We start from the raw sequence: 20355 nt of genomic DNA on the forward strand, positions 1-20355 counted from the left end.
ACATCATACACAAAGATTAACTCAAAATGGATTAAAGACCCAAGTGTAAGACCTAAAGTAGTAAAACTTCTAGAAGAAAATATATAAGGTAAACTCTTTGGCAATAGCCTTAGTGATAAAATTTTGATCTGGTACTAAAAAATAAAGGTAACAATATCATAAATAAAAAGTGGGAATATGTCAAAATAAAAAAGCCTTTGAACAGAAAAAGAAGCCAAAGTAGAAATGTAACCTAGTGAATGCAAAAGCATTTGAAATAATGCATTTGAGAAGAGGTATATATTTGAAAAGCTCAATAGTAAAATAATCTGATTAAAAATGAGGATGCCAAAACCGGTTTGGCTCAGTGGATAGAGCGTCGGTCTGAGGACTGAAAGGTCCCGGGTTTGATTCAGGTCAAGATCATGTACCTTGGTTGCGGGCACATCCCTGGTGGGGAGTGTGCAAGAGGCAGCTTATCAATGACTCTCTGTCATCAATGTTTCTAACTTTCTATCCCTCTCTCTTCCTCTCTGTAAAAAAATTAATAAAATATATTTTAAAAAATGAGTAGATCTGAATACTCATTTTTACAAAGAAGGCACACATATGGACAACATGCATATGAAAAGGTATTCTATATGGTTAATCACCAGGGAAATACAAATTAAAGCCACAATGAGATATCACCTCATACCTGTTGTAGTAGCTATTGTCAGAAAAACAAGAAATAGCAAGTGTTGGTGAGGATGTTGATAAAAGGGAAAACCTGAAAAGTGTTGGTAGGAATGTAAATTGGTATAGCCACCATGGAGAACAGTATGGATGTTCTTTAAAAAGTTAAAAATAAAACTACCCTATGATCCAGCAATTCAACTTTCTGTTATTCACCCAAAGAAAATGAAACCACTAATTTGAAGTGGTATGTTTACCCTCATTGAATATTACTCAGCTATGAAAAAAATATTAAAATCTTGCCACTTTTGACATTAGTGGATCTGAATAGCATTATGCTAAGTAAAATATGTCAAACAAAGACAAATATCATATGATCTCTCTTATATGTGGAATATGTGGATGCACAAATGGATAGATAGATAGGTAGATAGATAGATAAGAGCTCATAGAAATAGATTAGTGATTATCAGATGTGAGAGTTGGGGGGTGGGAGTAATGAGTGAACTTATTTTTTTTTTTTTAGTTGAAATAAATTGACCAAAAATCTGTGTAATGATGATTCTTATGCATATAAGAATCAGAAAACCTCTTTAATACCCTTTGGCAGCCAAATGACTATAACCCCTCAATCAAATACAAAGATTTGGGCATCCTACTTCACTGTACTTTGTGGGAGTTATATAAAACATGTTTCTTAATAATCTTGTCAGTTATCAAATAGCACTTTACAAACTTTTTAAACTTTTTAAAACAAATTTAAAGTTGGAGACTGTAGAGTTCTCTTAAGGACCTTCTTAAACAGGTTGCATTTCTTTCTTTGGCAATCTTTAGAAATAAGCAAATTTTCCTGACTGATAAAGTGTAATATGGAGGGTGATTGATTGACATGTTGCAATATATGCCCAACTCTATCCACCCATCATTACTACTAGTCAGTGCTAGGTTCTCTCCTATCTCAGCCACACCTCTAAATCCTCACTGCTCTGAATCCATTTATCTCTTTGGTGTTGTTGAATTTGTTGTTGGTGATGAAGACTAAAAAGGGAAGCAATTAAAATACTTCTGAATAAGAACCAAAAAATTATTACTTCCCATATCAAGCTCTGGTTCAGAAAAGGCACTGCTTAGAGTCAGAAATATAGACTTTCTAAGCTTTGAAGTCTTCTCCATCATCATGTCTTTGTTTTCATGGATAGACACAATACTGACAAAAACTATACTGCTAGCTATACTATGTCTCATCCCCCAACAGCATAGCACAAAGTACTGCTCAGTGCTGTCTTTGGCTGCAATCTTGGTGACCTTGAAGTAGCACTGGTTTGTTTGTGAGGAGAAATTTGGGATCCAAATGAAAGAGTAGAAGAACAAAACTGTTAATGAAAAGCAAGGTTTCCAAATGGACATGTGTATAGTATGTGCCTTGTAGCCTCCTTTAACCACAAAATACAATTGAAAATGAAGAAATAATGCCCTGGGAATTATGTGGTTTAGCTTTGCCAACAGATGGCAAAGCAAATAACTAGGACTATGTAGAAACTGCTGAAAAAATCCACAATCTTTCCACAACAGTTTCCTTAATTGCATATTTAAAAATCAGTTTTTAACCTAATCAAAATTACAAAGCAGCCAACAACTGTCTTGTATTCTTTCTGGTGAAAACATAGTAATAACTGCCACAGAATGATGGATTTGCCCAACGCAGCTGTCACAACTGCTATTTTAAATCATTTGTTATGGTTTAAAATGTGTAATCCCCCCCCCCAAAAAAAAGGTCATTACTGCAATTCAGTGCTAGGTTTTCAGTGCCTTAACCACCCTGAGCTTTGCCTCAGACCATTAACCAACAAAAATCAGTCATAAAGAATTAAACTACTAATGGCTAATTTATCAATGATCACTTCTGTTTTCTTTTAAACAAGAGTTTATTTAAAGCATTTTTACCCTCGTATTTCTGATACAAACAGGTACACTCTTGCATTCTATTTTCATCTCTCTTTGTGGCCACTCCCATTTTTTTCTCTTCTTTAGTAGCAATGCTTTCATACTCAGAATTATCTCATAGCATTTGCTCATGGTGTACACTGGATCCACCCTGCACTTCAGAATCTGTTTAATTCTATGCCATTTACCTCTTAGTCTACCTCTTCTGGGAAGCCTTCCCAGTTATTCTATTCATTATTCACCCAACTATAACTCATTAAAAGGTCTTAGATACCACCCATTGTGCTAGGCACTATATATACCTAATGATGGAGTGGCTAAATCCTTGATATAATGTGTTTGATAACTAGACTTTATTGCCTTAATGTATTTTTCTATTATAATTTTCTGTCTGTAATTAATTTATCTAATGTACTTTGCATATCATTTTAAATGTGGTTATTTACTTATAAAGGATTTGAGAAGACTGAGTCCACTTAGGGCCATCACCTGTTCCCTGATCTACAATTACTCCTCTCCTTATTGTCCCTTCCACATCTACATCTGTCTTCTAGATTTGCTAACATTCATTATATCTAACAACTGAAATAGCTATTTATCTTCATTTGAGCAGGTCCAAAGGCAGAGAGCAGACCTTTAAATCAAAATTGGAAATCATGAGATGCTGTGTGCCAAAAAGAAGTATGTTAGACTGGTTTGTTAGTTAGAATTCAGAAAGGCTATGTCCCAAGTGACCCGGATTCTGACAATTTTCATCTGTAACTACTGGGTAACCTATAGTTTGATTCTGGATCCTCAATGTACAAGTTGACATTGCTTTCTTACATTTGAGATACTGCCCCCCTCCACAAATTGGAAGTAATCTAAAATGTGGTATTTGACTTTCCAAAATAAATTGGAGGAGATTGGTATTTAATGAAAACTAGTACACCTTCATTCATAAACAAGAGAGTAACTTTATGACCACATATATATTTTTTCAAGATTTCCCTGCACTGGTTTTTGTTTACATCTTTTTACAATTTTTAAAATATCTTACAAGTATCCTAAATTCAGAGGTATGCCACATTTTTCCATTTGTAGTATAAATTCAGGATGGTAATATTCAGTTTGGAGCCATTGAACAGTAACAGCACAGTAATAAATTGTTTTTCCTAGAGAAAGTGGATTAAATAATACTACTTATTTGATTATCTAAATTAATTCATTAAGAACACAAATCTTTGCCAAATTGAAATCAACACAATAAAGAATTTATGTTCTCTCCTGAGTAATTTCAAATGGTCTTGGAAAAAGAACACACATTTCTCCCAATTACTATAGTTTTACAATCTGAGAATATAGTTGTGAGAACATAAATTAGCTAGAGAAATTTTGTACAAGTCTCACATGGTATCATACATTTATTCTTTAAAAACCTTTAAATTGTACTTAGACTGTATTTGGAACCCAATAATTTATGTTGTTAACTACTCTTTGTATTTGATTCTCTTTCTAGTTTTTCAGATGTATACATCTTAAAAAATGTGAATTTCTCCAATAGAATTTTGACTTGGCACTTTTTCACCTCTCCATTCCCTCCCCTACCTTCTTTATTCTCTTCACACATTGAGAAAACCTTCTCACTTACCTTTATCTTGCTTTCCATTCCAGGCACTTGCTACCTTCATTATGGCTGAGGAACAACCTCTCCTGGAACCCCTCAGACTCTAGCCCTTTCCTTCCTCCACCTCTGCTTCCATTTACACTTTACTACTTATTGCTATTCTTGGAGTTATCTAATCTGATCATCTAACTCATGCTAAAGTTGGCAAACAATAACTAAATGTGTCTTTCTCAGAACTAACATTTGAATAATCAGGGAGTTTCATGTCCTTAGTAAAATTGAGGACATAATGAATGATTTTTATAATTTGTAGCAGGTTGTGAGGTGGACGGAGGGATTTTTGGAGTAGTTTACCTTCTGTTGCCCCCCAAATTATCATATATAATAAAAGAATAATATGCAAATTGACCCTAATGGTCAATTTGGAATGACCAGGAGCTACTAGTCACAGGAACTACTGGTCTTTATGATGCACACTGACCACGAGGGGGCAGACACCCAATGCAGGAGCTGCCCCCTGGTGGTCAGTGTGCTCCCACTGGGGGAGCTCCGTTTAGCCACAGCTGGGCTAATAGCTGTGAGCACAACAGCAGTGTTGGGTTACTCTACCACCTCTTCACCAGTGCTAAGGATGTCCAACTGCTGCTTAGGCCCACTCCCCATGGTCTCCTGGGCTGCCAGAGGGATGTATGACTGCCAGTTTAGGCCTTATTCCCCTGGGAGCAGGTCTAAGCTGGCAAGTGGACCTCCCTAAAGGAGTCCTGGACTGTGAGAGGGCACAGACCAGGCTGAGGGACCCTGCACCCCTGTATGCACAAATTTTCTTGCACTGGGCCTCTAGTATCATATAAGTTGCATCTATTAATAACTAACATTATATAATTTGAACGAACTTGATGACAAGACAAATAATTGCCTGAGGAGCAGATATAGATTATTTTATTTCTAATATCTATAGGCTTGAGCCTAGAGTCAAGAATAGCTACAAAACATTGTTATTAGATATCACCTTTTGTTACTAAAATATGAGAGGGCCTATGAGTTTATACAAAATATATTTAAGCAGCATTTCTTGTCTTTTAATATAAATTAAAGCTTGTAGAATTTTATTCTCTGAGCTCTTTGAATCTTGATAATTAAAAGGTCATTCTTTGCATACAAAGTCTGTTTAAAGGAACATTGTTAATCCAGTGAAACTAGTGGCTCCTATACATAAGTAGTATAATTGATGATATAAAAACATACAAAATCTACCACATTTATATTTTAAGAATTTCCTTGTGATCTTCATGTATAATATTCACTAAGGTCAGCGGTAAATAGGAGGATATTTAACACTCACTCTAGAATGCAAAACCAAACTACTGTCTTAGCATTCTTTATGTGTGTTTCCAACAAATGGCTTTTTGAACTAATTTGTTATATAATATACACATTCTAGAAATTGAATTTGCTGGTTCTGGTTAAGATCTCATTTGTGAGACAATCTGTTTTTTTTGTTGTTGTTGTTGTTTTGTTTTTTGTTCTTTAACAATATGTCCTTAAGCTAAGGAGATAAAAAAATAAATAAATAAACAAACACAAAACACACACACACACATAAAAAACACCTTCTATATAGTCAGTGAACCACAAGATGGCACCACTGAACAACCAGTTTATCTCAAGATGATTAAAGTTTCCTAGATAAATGCATAAAAATTGTTATCCCTTTTCAAAAGCAATGAAAGTCCCTTCTAATGAATAGAGTATAAAAATGAAAAATAATAACTTTAGTGTGAAAAAACCTAGCAGACATCACTTAAATCAAGTGACCAAGTATAAAATTATCACCAGTGATGGGTCATGATTATTATATCATGTATCCCTGACATGATGTAATGAGAACAGCACTTTACCTCTGTGATTTTTTTTACCAAAACCATAATCTCAGTCTATTCTTGATAAAATTTCTGACAAACCCAAATTTTGACATTCTGCAAAATACTTGACCAGTACTCTTGAAAAGTGTCAAGGTCATGGAAAAAAACAAAACAAAAACAAAAACAACAACAACAGGAAATAAGACTGAGGAACTTTCAGATTGCAAGAGCCTCAGGAGACATGACAGCTAAAAGAAATGTGGCATCCAAGTTTGGGTCTAGAAAAAGGATATTAGTAGAAGAACTGGAGAAATCCAAGTAAAGACTACAATATAGTTAAGGGTAGTGTGTGTGTGTGTGTGTGTGTGTGTGTGTGTGTGTGTGTGTTACATGCCACTGAATGGGCTCTTTACTCCTAGTGATCATATAAATGAGAAATACACACAATGTCCACATAAGTCAGCTGCTATAAACTCATAAATATGACTTATTTTATGGAGTTAATCTCTCTCAAATTTGATTTTCCTCTTTTCATGCTGCATTTCCCCCCAGGATTATTATTTATTCCAAATAATTCTGCCTTTAATGATGTGTCTGAAGTAGAACAACTTCAGTTTTGTCATTTTTGCTTCCAGTGACATTTTAATTTGTTTTAGCATGCCTAGTTTTTATTTCTGGTGGTCTAGGTGGCCATAGAATTTTTCTTCAGAACCATGTTTTGAATGAATCATATTTTTCCCTCTTAGCCTTCACTTTCCAATTTTCATATCTGTACATAGTAATGGGGAATGTAAATGTATAAATTATCCTAGCCTTGGTCTCTAATGACACATCTTTGCTATTGGTGATTTTTTTCTTAATTCTCTCATTGCAACCATTGCAAGTCTCAGCCTTCCTTTGATTTCTTGTAAGAATATTGTAAGAGTATTGGACCAATGTTAGTTTCTTAGTTTTGACAATTGTACCATGGTCAGTTACTCTGTAGTAGCTTGGAAACCATTCTCTAAGTCTAAACTTATTTCAAAATTAAATATTACAAACTCAAGATTCAGAGGGAACTCTTTGAAAGAATAGTTTAGCAAGCAGCAATTTTACAATTATCTATTATCTATATAGAGTAGACATCTAAGAAAGCTTGCATAATGGTTAGGTATATATTAACTCAGTACATGGTTCCAAGTTCTGGGGTTTATTTTCTCTACAGATACAGGAGATTGTTTATCAAACCTCATATTAGGATACCTTATCTAAAAAAATAATTTTTTCCAGGTTTCAAGTGTGAGAATAAATCATAGATAATGAGGGTAGAATTGAGCTGATTTTTGTTGTTGTTGTTGTTGTTCTATGGCAATTCCTGAAACTTTAAAAAGACATTTGGTTGTCTGACTAATGTGTGTCCATTTCTGACAATGGCCTCATTTAAAAACAGTGGATTGCTCAATAAGATTGAAGTAATCTTAAATGCCTGGGATTAATCCTATTAGTTTTATCAGGGGGGGGAAAATGGAGAAGTGTTGACACTCATGTAGCATATAGCATTGGTGACAATGGTAGTGTGTGTGTGTGTGTGTGTGTGTGTGTGTGTGTGTGTGTTTAACTTTTGAACTTCTATAATCAGCTGACTTTATATTGATGAGAAATCTTGTAGGTACCATCTAAATGTAGTATCTATACTTCAAAGCCTATGTTTTATAAAATAGTTTGGACAACAAACAAGCAATATAGTAAAGAATCATCTTCCTGAAATCAAGGAACCATGACCATATCCATATTTACTCATTTGACATGTTACCTAAGATAGTAACAGTACTGTCCAGAAACACAACCCTCATTCTATAAGTAAAAAAGTGTTATTATCTTTTACATGACAACTGTGAGTAGTAATAATCCTTTGGTTTAAATTTCCCTATTGTACGATAGATTCCTACAGCTGTGATAACAAGTCCAAAAATTAGAAGGCTTATAAAAATAGAAAATTATATGTTCATATTTCTTATTTTTTAATTCAAGTGTTTTATTGTTTAAAGTATTACATGAGTCTCCTTTTCCCCCATTGACTTCTCCCCAGCTTCTCCCACACCCTCCCCATCACATGCCCTTATTCCCTTCCTGTCTATGTCCATTGGTTATGCTCATATCCATGCATAAAAGTTCTTTGGTTGATCTCTTACCCCCTCACCCCCCACTTTCCCTCAGAATTTGGATAGCCTGTTTCATGTTTCTATGTCTCTGGTTCTATTTTTGTTCATTATATTCCACAAATGAGTGAGATCATGTGATATTTATCTTTCTTTGATTGGCTTATTTTGCTTAGCATAATGCTCTCCAGTTCCATCCATTCTGTTGGAAATGAGTTATTTCCTTTTTATAGTAGTGTAATATTCCATTGTGTAGATTTACCACATGTTTTTAATCCATTCATCTGATCATGGGCACTTAGACTATTTCCAAATCTTAGCTCTTATAAATTGTGCTGCTATGAAAATAGGGTGCAGACATCCTTTCTAATTGATGTTTCTGTTTTCTTGGGATATATTCCTAGAAGAGGGATTACTGGATCAAATGGAATTTCCATTTTTAAATTTTTGAGGAAACTTCATACTGTTTTCCATAGTGCTTGCGTCAGTCTGCATTCCTACCAGCAGTACAAGAGGGTTCCTTTTTCTCCACATCTTTTCCAGCACTTGTCATTTGTTGATTTGTTGATGATAGCCATTCTGACTGGTGCAAGATGCTATATCATTGTCGATTTGATTTGTACGTCTCAGATGATTAGTGAGTTTGACCTTGTTTTCATATGTCTCCTGGCCTTCTATATGTCTTCTTCCAAAAGTGTTTATTTAGGTCCTTTATCCATTTTTTTTATTGAATTATCTTCCTTTTGTTAAGTTTTATGAGTTCCCTAAAATTTTGGAGATAACATTGGCATGTTCTCCCATGCAGTGGGCTCTTTTGTTTTGTTTATCATTTCTTTTGCTGTGCAGAAGCTTTTTATTTTTATATAGTCCCATTTGTTTATTTTCTCCTTAGTTTCATATTGTCCAGGGAGCTGTATTGATAAAGATATTGCTAAGATATATGTCTGCTATTGTACTGCCTGTGGATTCCTCTAAGATATTTATGGTTTCCTGCCTTAAGTTTAAGTTCTTTATCCATTTTGAGTTTATTTTAGTGTATGATGTAAATTGGTGGTTTAGTTCATATTTCTTGAATTTAGAAGTGCACAGGGCCATTCTCCCTTTGAATGCTCTAGGGATGAATCCTTCCTTCCCTCTCCTTAGATTCTAGTGGTTTCCAATAATCCTTGGCATCCCTTGGATTATAGGTCCACTGCTCTAATTTGTTTGTGTCTTCACATGACTGTATTTCCTTTATATGAGTGTTGGTGTCTGTGTCTCTATGTCCAAATATCCAACCCTTTCTCTTATAAAGACACCAGTCATTAATTACTGTAATCCAGTGTGACCTCAATTTAACTCAATTACCACTGCAAATGCCCTGTTTTCAAGCTCATGTTGTGAATTTATAGGGAGAACTGAATTTTGAAGAGATACCATCTAGTCCAATAGAGTCCAAGAAAGAAATCTGCTAGAGAACGATCATATTAGGATTTGTTTTAACATGAAAGCTTACTCATATCAACTTCAAACTTACTTTTTTCTATGACTACAGCTTGAAATATGAATATATTAAAAACAATCAGCCACAAAATAAAAACTATAATTACACACCTCTATATTCATTTTTTAATATTATTGTATAAATCTGTAACTTTGCCAGGGTTCTTGTTCCAGCATTAAGAAGGGTTCAGAAATCTGGAGATAGGCTGTGCATAGATTAAGTAGGAATCCAGAGACGAAAGATAATTTTGAAAGGCATTGGGGGTCAGAGGAGCTTTAGCTAAATGAGATAAGTTCTCCTTGTCTCAGGACCCTTGCTTTTTATTGACACGATTTGTCCTAAGGCAAAGTGGAGATAATACACTTCAAAGGGTAGGGTTTTCTGCAGAAGCACTATCAGATTGGGGAATAGCCATGAAGATTAAGATGCCCTGAGCTGTCTGGCAGCAAACAAATCAACCTTTTCTGGTTTGGAGGGAATGCCTTTAGCCATTGCAGCAGGTGATAACATATGTGACTCAGCCCTTTTTGAGTCCCCCACTTCCATCAACCTTTTGATGAAATTCTTGCAATTATGACATGCTGGAACTGGCTTCTGGCATAACTTATAATTGCATTAAGATAAGACTAAATTCTTAAAACTTATGAAGTTTTCAATGAGAAACAATCTTTCAGAACTTTGTCCTTTCGTAAATATATGTTTCATATGTCTGAGGGCATACAAAATGGATTAGATGTCATTAAATTAATTATGTATCACTCTTACATGTGATCATTAATGGAAAAACTTGTGTAGTATATGAAGAGCAATCTAGTAGAAAGATATGTCTGCACATAATCAAATGAAAAAGTGTTCACTAAAAATATCTCCTTTGTCCCAATCTCCAAACTGAAATGTTTACTTTCATCTAAATGCTTTGGTGCCATACAAATCTAGACTAAATATTTAAAAAAGCAATGCCTTAAAATGGCCAATTCTGTCCACTATTAAATACAAACATAAAAAGAAAAACTAGGACTGGGTCAATATGGTGGAATAGGAAGATCCTGAGCTCACTTCTTTTCACAGACACATAAACACTACAACTATATATAAAACAACATTTCTGAGAATGATATGAAGATTAGAAGAAGATATTTTCTACAGCTAAGGATAGAGAAGAAAAACACATTGAGAAGGATAGGAGGGACAGAGATGTGGTATAGTGAAGACCAAACCCCAGGACAGCATTCCACAAGTGCAATGGTCAGTGCAACCATGGAAATCCCTTCTTAGGAACTATAGGTCTGAACCTCATATTGAGATCCCCAGTCTGTGGGACCTGCATTTGAAAGAGAAGCCCACATAACATCTGATTTGAAATTCAACAGGGCTTATTTCTAAGAGAGCCAAAGTGTTTAAGAAACTGAAACTCCCATCTTAAAGGATTACACAAAACCACTCAGTCTGAGTCCCAGTGAAGAGGCAGCAGTTTGAAAGTGTCTGAATTTTTCATGGAGAAACATTGACTATGACTATGCATAGAAAATACATTAACTAAGTTTAGAAGGGGATGAATCTGATGGAACTATCTACAGGGACAAATTTGCTGTTGGGTGCCATTTTCTTTAAAAAAAAAAAAAAATTCTACCCTAGGTGGTTCAGCACTTGCTGGCACTGTTTCTGACATTTTCTAATTGCTAATTTCTGCTGAGAACTGACCCCACCAATTAAGCCCTCCATAGCTGATGCAGATTCTGCACTACCATACCTAGAAAGAGGGCTCAGCCTGCACTGGCACACCTCCAAGCATCTCGTACTCTGCCTTTCTAGCCCACACACACCAGCATGCCTACAATACTCCAGGCAGGGTCTCACAGGCAACAGAGCCAGGAGTAGCCCCACTTACAGTATGCCCACAAAAGCCATAGCTTGTCCCCCAGGCAGGTTGGTAGGAGACCAGACTTGCCCACCAGTGTAGCTACAGCAGTCAAAGAAATATGTTTCCAATGAAAGCATGACATAAAAACCCAGAAGAAAAAAAATGAAATGAAGTGGAGATAAACAGAGTACCAGATAGATTTCAATGTAATGGTCATAAAGATACTCACTAAATTTGGGAGAAAAATGGCCCAACACAGTAGTAACTTCTACAGAGATGTATAAAATATATTTAAAAAATGAGAACTAATTGATACAATAACTGAACTTTAAAAACACACTAAAAAGAATCAGTACCAGATTAGATGATGCATAAGAGCAGATAAGTAATCTGGAAGACAAAGGAGTAGAAATAACCTAATTGGAACAGCAAAAAGAATTTTTAAAAATTATAACAGTTTAAGGGACCTCTGGGAAAACATCAAGTATAATAACATTTGAATTTTAGGGTTTCCAGAAGGAGTAGAAGTGGGAAAATACAGAAACATTTATTTAAAGAAATAATTGCTGAGAAGTGAAGGGAACAGACAAAAAATCTAGGAATCATAAAGTCAGAAATAAGAGGATGCAGAGATCCACACTAGGAAACCTATTACTTAAAATGTCAATAGTTGCCTGGCTGGTGTAGTTCAGTGTTGACCTATGAACCAGGAGGTTAAGGTTCAATTCCTGGTTGGGGTACATGCCCTGGTTGTGGGCTCTATCCCTAGTGTGGGGCATATAGGAGGAAGACCATGCATGATTCTCTCTCATCATTGAAATTTCTATCCTTCTCTCCCTCACCCTCTCTCTAAAATCAATAGAAATATATTAAAATAAAATAAAATGTCAAAAGTTAAAGATTAAGAATTTTAAAAGCAGGAAGATAAAAACAACTAATTACCTAAAGAAACCCCCATAAAACTATAAGCTGTTTTTCAGTAGAAACTTTGCAGGCCAGAAGGTAGTGACACAATATATTCAAAGTAGTGAAAGGGGGAAAAAAACAAAAAACCCTACAACCCAGGATACTCTACTGAACAAAGTTATTCAGAATTGAAGGAGAGATAGTTTCCTAGATAAGCAAAAGCTAAAGGATTTCACCACCACTAACCCAAAATGATAGAAAACACACAACATAATATTAAAGGGACTTTGTTTTTAAATAGAAAAGATAAGGTCAAAACTAGAAATAAGAAAAATGTATGAAAGAAAAAAACCTTTCCAGTAAAAGCTCAATGCAGGAGCTGCCCTGTGGTGGTCATTGCACTCCTACAGTGGGACCGCAATTCAGCTGACTCACCCCTCCCAGTGGCCCCCCAGCCACTCACTCCATCAGTAGTATACAATCACAGGCCAGGCACAGACAGACTGGCCTCCCCTCCTTAGATGCTCCTCAAGGAAGAAACAATATAAAAGTGGCTGCCAGATGGCTCCCTACAACCTGCAATAAAGTCAGTGGGATGGATCCAGATCCTGGGCCTGCAAGGGCGTCCCAATTGCTAATTGGACATCCCTCTCGCAATCTGGGACCACTGGCTCCTAACTAATTGCCTGCCTGCTGACCTGATTGCAGCCTAACTGCTTCTCTGCTGGCATGGTGGCCCCCAATTGCCCTCCGCTGCTGGCCTAATAGGCCCAACTGCCCTCCCCTGCTGGCCTGATCGCCCTTAACTGCCTCTGCCTCAGCCCCCTCCACTGTGGCTTTATCCAAAAGGAAGTCAGACATCCGGAAGATGTCTGGTCACCCGATCTAATTAGCATATTACCCTTTTATTAGTACAGATGGTTACTGAGCAGTGCATTCTGAGGAACATGGGGAAGAGGCCTTATGATTCAGAGACCAGGGACTCAACAGGAAACTTGGAGGTCCAGTCTCACTCAGCAGAGGATGGGCCTTGGATCATGGGTGAGGCCTGGGCTGTGGTTATGTCTGAGGAGCCTTGCTCCTTCAGGCACCATTTGCTCAGTGTCCTCCTACGCACACCCTGTCATGGGTTCAAACCCGCAACCTTTCAATGTACAGGACGAAGCTCCAAGTAATGAAGCCACCCAGCCAGGGCAGTTATTCTTGACTTTTCTTTTATTTTACTTTATTATTTTACTTTACCTTTTATTCTTTTATTAAACCTTTATTGTTGAAAGGTTTACATATGTTCCTTTTCCCCCCATTAATGTTTTCCAGCCTACTATTCCCCCAGGCCTTCACCATCCCATTGTTTGTGTCTAAGGGTGATGCATATATGCATACACATTCATTGACTGATCTCTTCCCACCCACACTCCCCTGCCTTACCTCTGAGGCTCAACAGTCTATTCATGCTTCCATGACTCTGGGTCTATAATTGATCATCGGTTTATTTGATTCATTAGATTCCACATATGAAAGAGATCATGTGATACTTATTTTTCTCTGGATTACTTTGCTCAGCATAATACACCCCAGTCCCATTCATGTTATTGGAAATGGTAAGAGTTCTTTCTTGTTTAATGCCATGGACATGAAGGGATGAGGGAGGGGACTGGGTAAAAGGAAGTGCATGGAAAAGCCTGAGAGTAGGAACAAGAGAGGGATATGTGGAAGGTGGGCCCCACCTGGTGATGACAGGGAGCAAGCCTGTGGGAGGTGGCCAAGTGCCCCTGCCTTTGCTGAAGGGTGCATGTGTCTGTCCTAGGAGCTGCAGTTGATGGAGTGGGAGGCTATGGCTCTATGTGGATGACTTGCCAATGAGAGCCTCCTGGCAACCACAGTACTTGGTGTTCTCAACACTGTGGGAGCACAGGATCATGTACACAACCTCATAAAAGAAAAAGCATCCTATTCCCAACTTATTTACAGACTTCTATTTCTGGTATCTATATTTCAATGTGTCCACAAGCACATTTGGAAAAAGAAAAAAGATTTGTACATGATATGACTGCATCTTTAGAAAACCCAAGTGATCATAAGCAGAGCACTTTTAACACCTAATGAGCTGAATACACTGATGAACAAAAATAGACGCAGAGACACAGATGCATGAACAGACTGTGGAACCTCAGAGGGAAGGCAGGGAAGGGTGGGTGGGAATAGATCAAACAATTGCCTTGTGTGCATAAATGCATCACCTCTGGACATGGAAAATAGGGTGGTGAGGTCCAGGGGGGATAGTAGGCTGGAAAATGTTAATTGGGGGAAAGTGGACCTATGTAAACCAACAATAAAGATTTAATGAAAAGAGTAAAATTTAAAGTAAAATAAAAATGTAACAAAAAGTAAATAAAAGCCAAGAATAACTGCCCTGACCTGGTGGCTCCATTGTGTGGAGCTTCGTCCTGTACATTGAAAGACTGCAGAGTTAAACCCAGGTCGGGTGTGTGTGGGAGGCCACTGAGCAAGTGGTGCCTGAAGGAGGGAAGCACCTCATACCTAAACCCAGTCCATGCCTCGCCCATGATCCAAAGCCTTATTCTGCTTAGTGAGACCAGACCTCCCAGCTTCCTGTCAAGTCCCTGTTCTCTGAGTTATAGGGTCATTTCTCTATGCTCCCCAGAATGCACTGCTCAGTAACCATCTATACTATTAAAAAGGGTAATATGCTAATTAGACTGACTGTCCCTCTGGACAAAATCATGATGATAGGGGCAAGGCAGAAATGGTCAGGAGCGACCAGGATGGCAGAGAAGAACAGTTAGGGACAACCAGGCAGGCAGGTAGAGCAGTTATGGGTGATCAGGCAGGCAGGCAGGTGAGTGGTCAGAAGCCAGCATTCCTGGATTGTGAGAGGGATGTCCAACTGCCAGTTTAGGCCCAATCCCACTCAGGCCCAAACAGACAGACAGACATCCCCTGAGGGGTCCAGGACTGAAGAGGGTGCAGGCCTGCCTGATGGACCTGCCCCCTGCTCCACCCCAGCACAAATTTTGTGCACAGGGCCTCTATTTTATATATATATATGTATATGTATATGTATATGTATATGTATATGTATATGTATATGTATATTTATATGTATATGTATATTTATATGTATATTTATATGTATATTTATATGTATATTTATATGTATATGTATATGTATATGTATATTTATATTTATATTTATATTTATATTTATATTTATATTTATATTTATATTTATATTTATATAAATCTTTTTTAAAACGTCAAAAACAAAAATGGGTGGAATACATGAATAGGTATTTTTCCAAAGAAGACATAGAGATGACCAATAAATACATGAAAAGATGCTCAGCATCACTAATCTTCAGGGAAATACAAATCAACATGACAATTAGATATCACCTCACACCTGTCAGAATGATTATTATAAAAAAGACATCAAGTAACAAGTGTTGGTGAGAATGAGGAGAAAAAAGAACCCTTGTACACTGTTGATGAGTTTATTCATTGATGCAGCCACTACAGAAAACAGTATGGAGATTCCTCAAAAAATTACAAATAAAGTTCAAAGTAGAAAGAAGAAAATAAAAAAGTAAACTCTTGAAAGTAAACTACTGTACAACCCAGAATTCCACTTCTGGGCATTTATCTGAAGAAGGCATGAAACACTGATTAGAAAAGTCACATGCATGTCTGTCTGTGGCAGTATTATTTACAGTATCCAATATATGGAATTAACCTTAAGTATTCAATGATAAAATATTACTCAGCCATGAGAAATAATGAAATCGTGCCCTTTTCAACTATATAGATGGACCCAGAGTGTACTATGCTAGTGAAATAAGTCAGACAGGGAAAGACTTAATGTCAAATGATTTCACTTATATTTGGAATCTAAAATAACAACACACAAAAAATATTAGGAACAGACTCATAGATACAGAGAATGAACTGATGGCTGTCAGAATAGAAGGGGCTTGTAGGATCGGGTTAAAAAATATTAAACAAAAATACTATTACATGTTTTCTTATTTTATTAAAATAATTGAAATACAAAATATATAAATCCTTGTTACTGTTTATAAACAGAAAGTTCAAATAAAATAGACTGAATTGCATGCAAAAAAAGATTAAGCAGATTAAGAGATAAAAACTCCCTCTTATAAAGGAAAGGGGATATAATATACAATATAAGGAATATAAACCTATATAATAAATGCCCAGAATGACCAGAAAAACTGGTTCACCAGTTGCTATGATGTGTACTGACCATCAGGGGAGCAGATGCTCAATGCGGGAGCTTCCACAGTGTGCTCCCACAGTGGGAGCTTCGCTTGGCTGACTGGGATAAGCAATGCTACCACAGCGGGAGCAGTGACTCAGAGGGCAGGTCTACAGTTGCTGAGCTGATCGGGATGAAAGGTGCTCCCGTAATGGGCCAAATTCCCACAGGTCACACCCTCCACCAGTGCATGAATCCCATGCACCAAGCCTCTAGTCAATAATATTGTAAAAACTTCATGTCGTGACACAAACACAGTGGAATACTTATCATGGTGATCACTTCATAAGGTATTTAAATGTCAAATCACTATTTTGTACACCTGAAATAAATATAATATTGTATGTCAACAATACCGTAATAAAAAGGAAAACAAAACTACTCCATAAACTTGCTTGACTTTTTGAGTGAAATATTTTGTATTTCTTTAAAATGTTCATTGCCTGGCCAGCATGGCTTAGTGGTTGAGTATCAACCTATGAACCAGGAGGTCACGGTTCAATTTCTGGTCAGGGCTCAGTCCCCAGTGGGAAGCATTCAGGAGGCAGATTCTCTTATCATTGATATTTTTATCTCTCTCTCCCTCTCCCTTCCTCTCTGACATCAATAAAATGTTTTTAAAAAATAAAATGTTCATAATTTAATCTTTTTGTTCTCTATACTATACCTTATATTTACTCTCCATATAGTATTTTAGATAAGCTATAGTGTTTGGACTAATTTTATTGTAATATTTGCACTTTGCTGTTCAACTGCTTGATTCTATAGCCAGCATTTAATGTTTATTACTATGCTATGTTTCAGGGACTCCATGAAAAAACTGGTGCATTTACAGCTGTTAAAGTGATGAATGCTCGTAAGGTAATATTATATTCTATCAATATTTTATTCCCTTAATGGACTATGGTCTAAGGATAAACTGCTCAGAATTTTTTTAAATATCTGTAATTATTATTATGTTAACCTGGATTTATTATAGTTATTTAATGTTTCCTACCCATTAGTATATTATCTTTATTATTAATTTATTATATTTGAAGGTCAAAGGCATTTATTTTGGCATTTTATAAGAATTAAGATATATCTTTTTATATCTATTTATAGTTGATTATCTGTTTCTAGGGATATCAAAGAGGAGATTTCTTCTAATATTGTGTTAATCTTTGTTCCATCATATTATTTTCCCTCTCCAACTATTCTTTTTGAGAATTGAGGCCATTAAATTCTCAATGACAGGTAGAAATAAAGAACACATTTTTCTTATATTTTCTGACAGATGAGCAAGACAGTTTAATTTGCACTGTCCCTGTTAACATTCATAAAGTTGAGCCACAGTTTATAACATATTGTCAGAGAATTTCCTAAGCACTGATTTCTGTCATATTTCTTTAGCATGAGTGCCTTTACTTTCTCAAGATAATATTAGCATGAACATAGCAAAGGTCAAAGAATTTTCACTTGAATATATCCTGAAGGAAAATTCTCAAATAGTATGTTTGAAAACTATACATAGTCACTAAACTGTTGTCTATGCCATAAACTGTTCTTTTGTAATTTGTACAGGGAGTGAATTGTTAAAGCTATTTAAAGAGTTGCATGCTTTTTTTGTTTTGCCAGTAAGTGTCAAATTTTGCAAAGCAATGTGAGATGTTAATGTTTGTGGATTTATTTTGACCTTCAAACCTGACTTTCCAATAATCGATCTAGTACTATTTGAATGAGACTCCCTAAAGTACTTATTTCCTTATTTTAACTTAAGAGACCTTGATCCACATTTAATTTTTTAAAAATATATTTTATTGATTTCTTACAGAGAGGAAGGGAGAGAGATAGAGAGCCAGAAACGTCGATGAGAGAGAAACATCGACCAGCTGCCTCTTGTACACCCCCTACCGGGGATGTGCCCGCAACCGATGTACATGCCCTTGACCGGAATTAAACCTGGGACCCCTTCAGCCTGCAGACCGACACTCTACCACTGAGCCAAACCGGTTTCGGACACATTTAATTTTTAAACACTTTAACTTTTGAAATATTTAAAAATCATATTCAGCCCATACATAGTGTCAATTACATTGTTTTTAAGGGGAAATATCACTTTGTTAACATCAAATTATATATTTTTCCTAGGCAGTTAAATCTGTTATTATGAATTTGATGCTAAGTTTCTGCAAATATAAGAGTACAATGTTTTAGTTAAAACTATTAGCAAAATATGATAGAGGAATGATTATATGTTACTCTTCCATAAAGCTAAGAGCACAAAGTACTAAAGAGTAAATCATTTTCAGTGTGTACCAGTGGTTCTAATAGTATTTTCTTCTTGGTTTTGCAGACTCCTTTACCTGAAATAGGAAAGCGAGTGAGAGTGAATAAATATCAAAAGTCTGTTGGGTGGAGATACAGTGTGAGTACTGAAAGTCCTCATTAGCCCTCAAGTAGTCTTTCCTTATATTTCAACTTTAAACTAACCCCTTTGTGTTGTATTATCTTTAGAAGGCCACCACTAAAATGTTCTTGTGTGAAAGTGACAACATATACCTTTTCACAGAGTCAATCATCATATTTGAACACTAGCATTGGTCAGAAAGCAGGGCCTAGAATAAATGGTTACTTGAACAAGTAACTGTTAACTACAGAAGAGTAAACCCATCCTATATAATAAAAGCCTAAAAAGTGTAATATGCTAATGATATGGTAAGGCCACTCAACTGCTCGCTATGACATGCACTGACCACCAGGGGGGCAGACACTCCAACTGGTAGGTTAGCTTGTTGCTGAGGTCTGGCCAATTGGGACTGAGTGAGATGGGCCAGACACACCCTGGAGCCCTCCCATGGTCCCTCCCAGCCGGCTCACTTCCCATGTCTCTCCCCAGCCCTGATTGTACACTGGTGGGATTCTTCAGTCTGGCCTGTGCCCTCTCACAATCCAGGATTCCTCAGAGGATGTTGGAGAGCCGGTTTTGCCCCATCACTCAGGCCAGCCCGAGGAACCCCACTGGTGCACAAATTTGTGCACTGGTTCTCTAGTAAAGTATATAACACACCAGCTGAGTAGCAACAAAGGAGATGATTGGACAAAGAGCAAATTTTGCCTAAAATTGGTCTTAGCAAGGTCCTTTGTCACACCTTCTACAAGGTATTTTGGACAGGCTTTTCCCCTATTATGATTCTAAGAAACATCGCAATATATATGAGCCAAATAAGGACTACCTTTTTAATTGTAAGAACAATAGTAGACAGAAAAACAACAAGCTGCCAAGCTTAAAAGTCTTCAGATATCTGGCATAGTACTTAAATACATGAAGGACTGTGGAGATGCTACCTACTTAAAGCTTTTTAACTGCTTTCAAAAACAGTCTCTATGTCTTGATTTGCTGACTCCAGAATAAGATCAGGCAAAGAAAAAAATTTCCAGTAGACATTGGTGATTTAGATTTTGGTGATCTATCAAAGTATTCTGTAGGCCAAAATCATAATCCTTGTTCTTATCAATATATCTTTTTTTTCTCTTACATTTCTCCCCTGCAGTCAACTCTCTGGTATTCATATACTTTCAACCTTTTGTGTCTTAATAAATATGCTCTTGGGGACATTAAAAT

General features: G+C 36.5%; 1 protein-coding gene across 1 annotated transcript in view; it reads left to right on the forward strand.

Annotated features, from left to right (window-relative positions):
* NRK (Nik related kinase) overlaps nt 1–20355 on the forward strand; it is a 149605-nt gene that overhangs the window by 37961 nt on the left and 91289 nt on the right. Inside the window, 2 exon segments of the mRNA XM_045570464.1 lie at nt 17556–17612; nt 19087–19158. Coding sequence (XP_045426420.1) covers nt 17556–17612; nt 19087–19158 — 129 coding nt within the window.

This window comes from Pipistrellus kuhlii, unplaced genomic scaffold, assembly GCF_014108245.1.
Source record: "Pipistrellus kuhlii isolate mPipKuh1 unplaced genomic scaffold, mPipKuh1.p scaffold_m20_p_33, whole genome shotgun sequence".
Classification (NCBI taxonomy): domain Eukaryota; kingdom Metazoa; phylum Chordata; class Mammalia; order Chiroptera; family Vespertilionidae; genus Pipistrellus; species Pipistrellus kuhlii.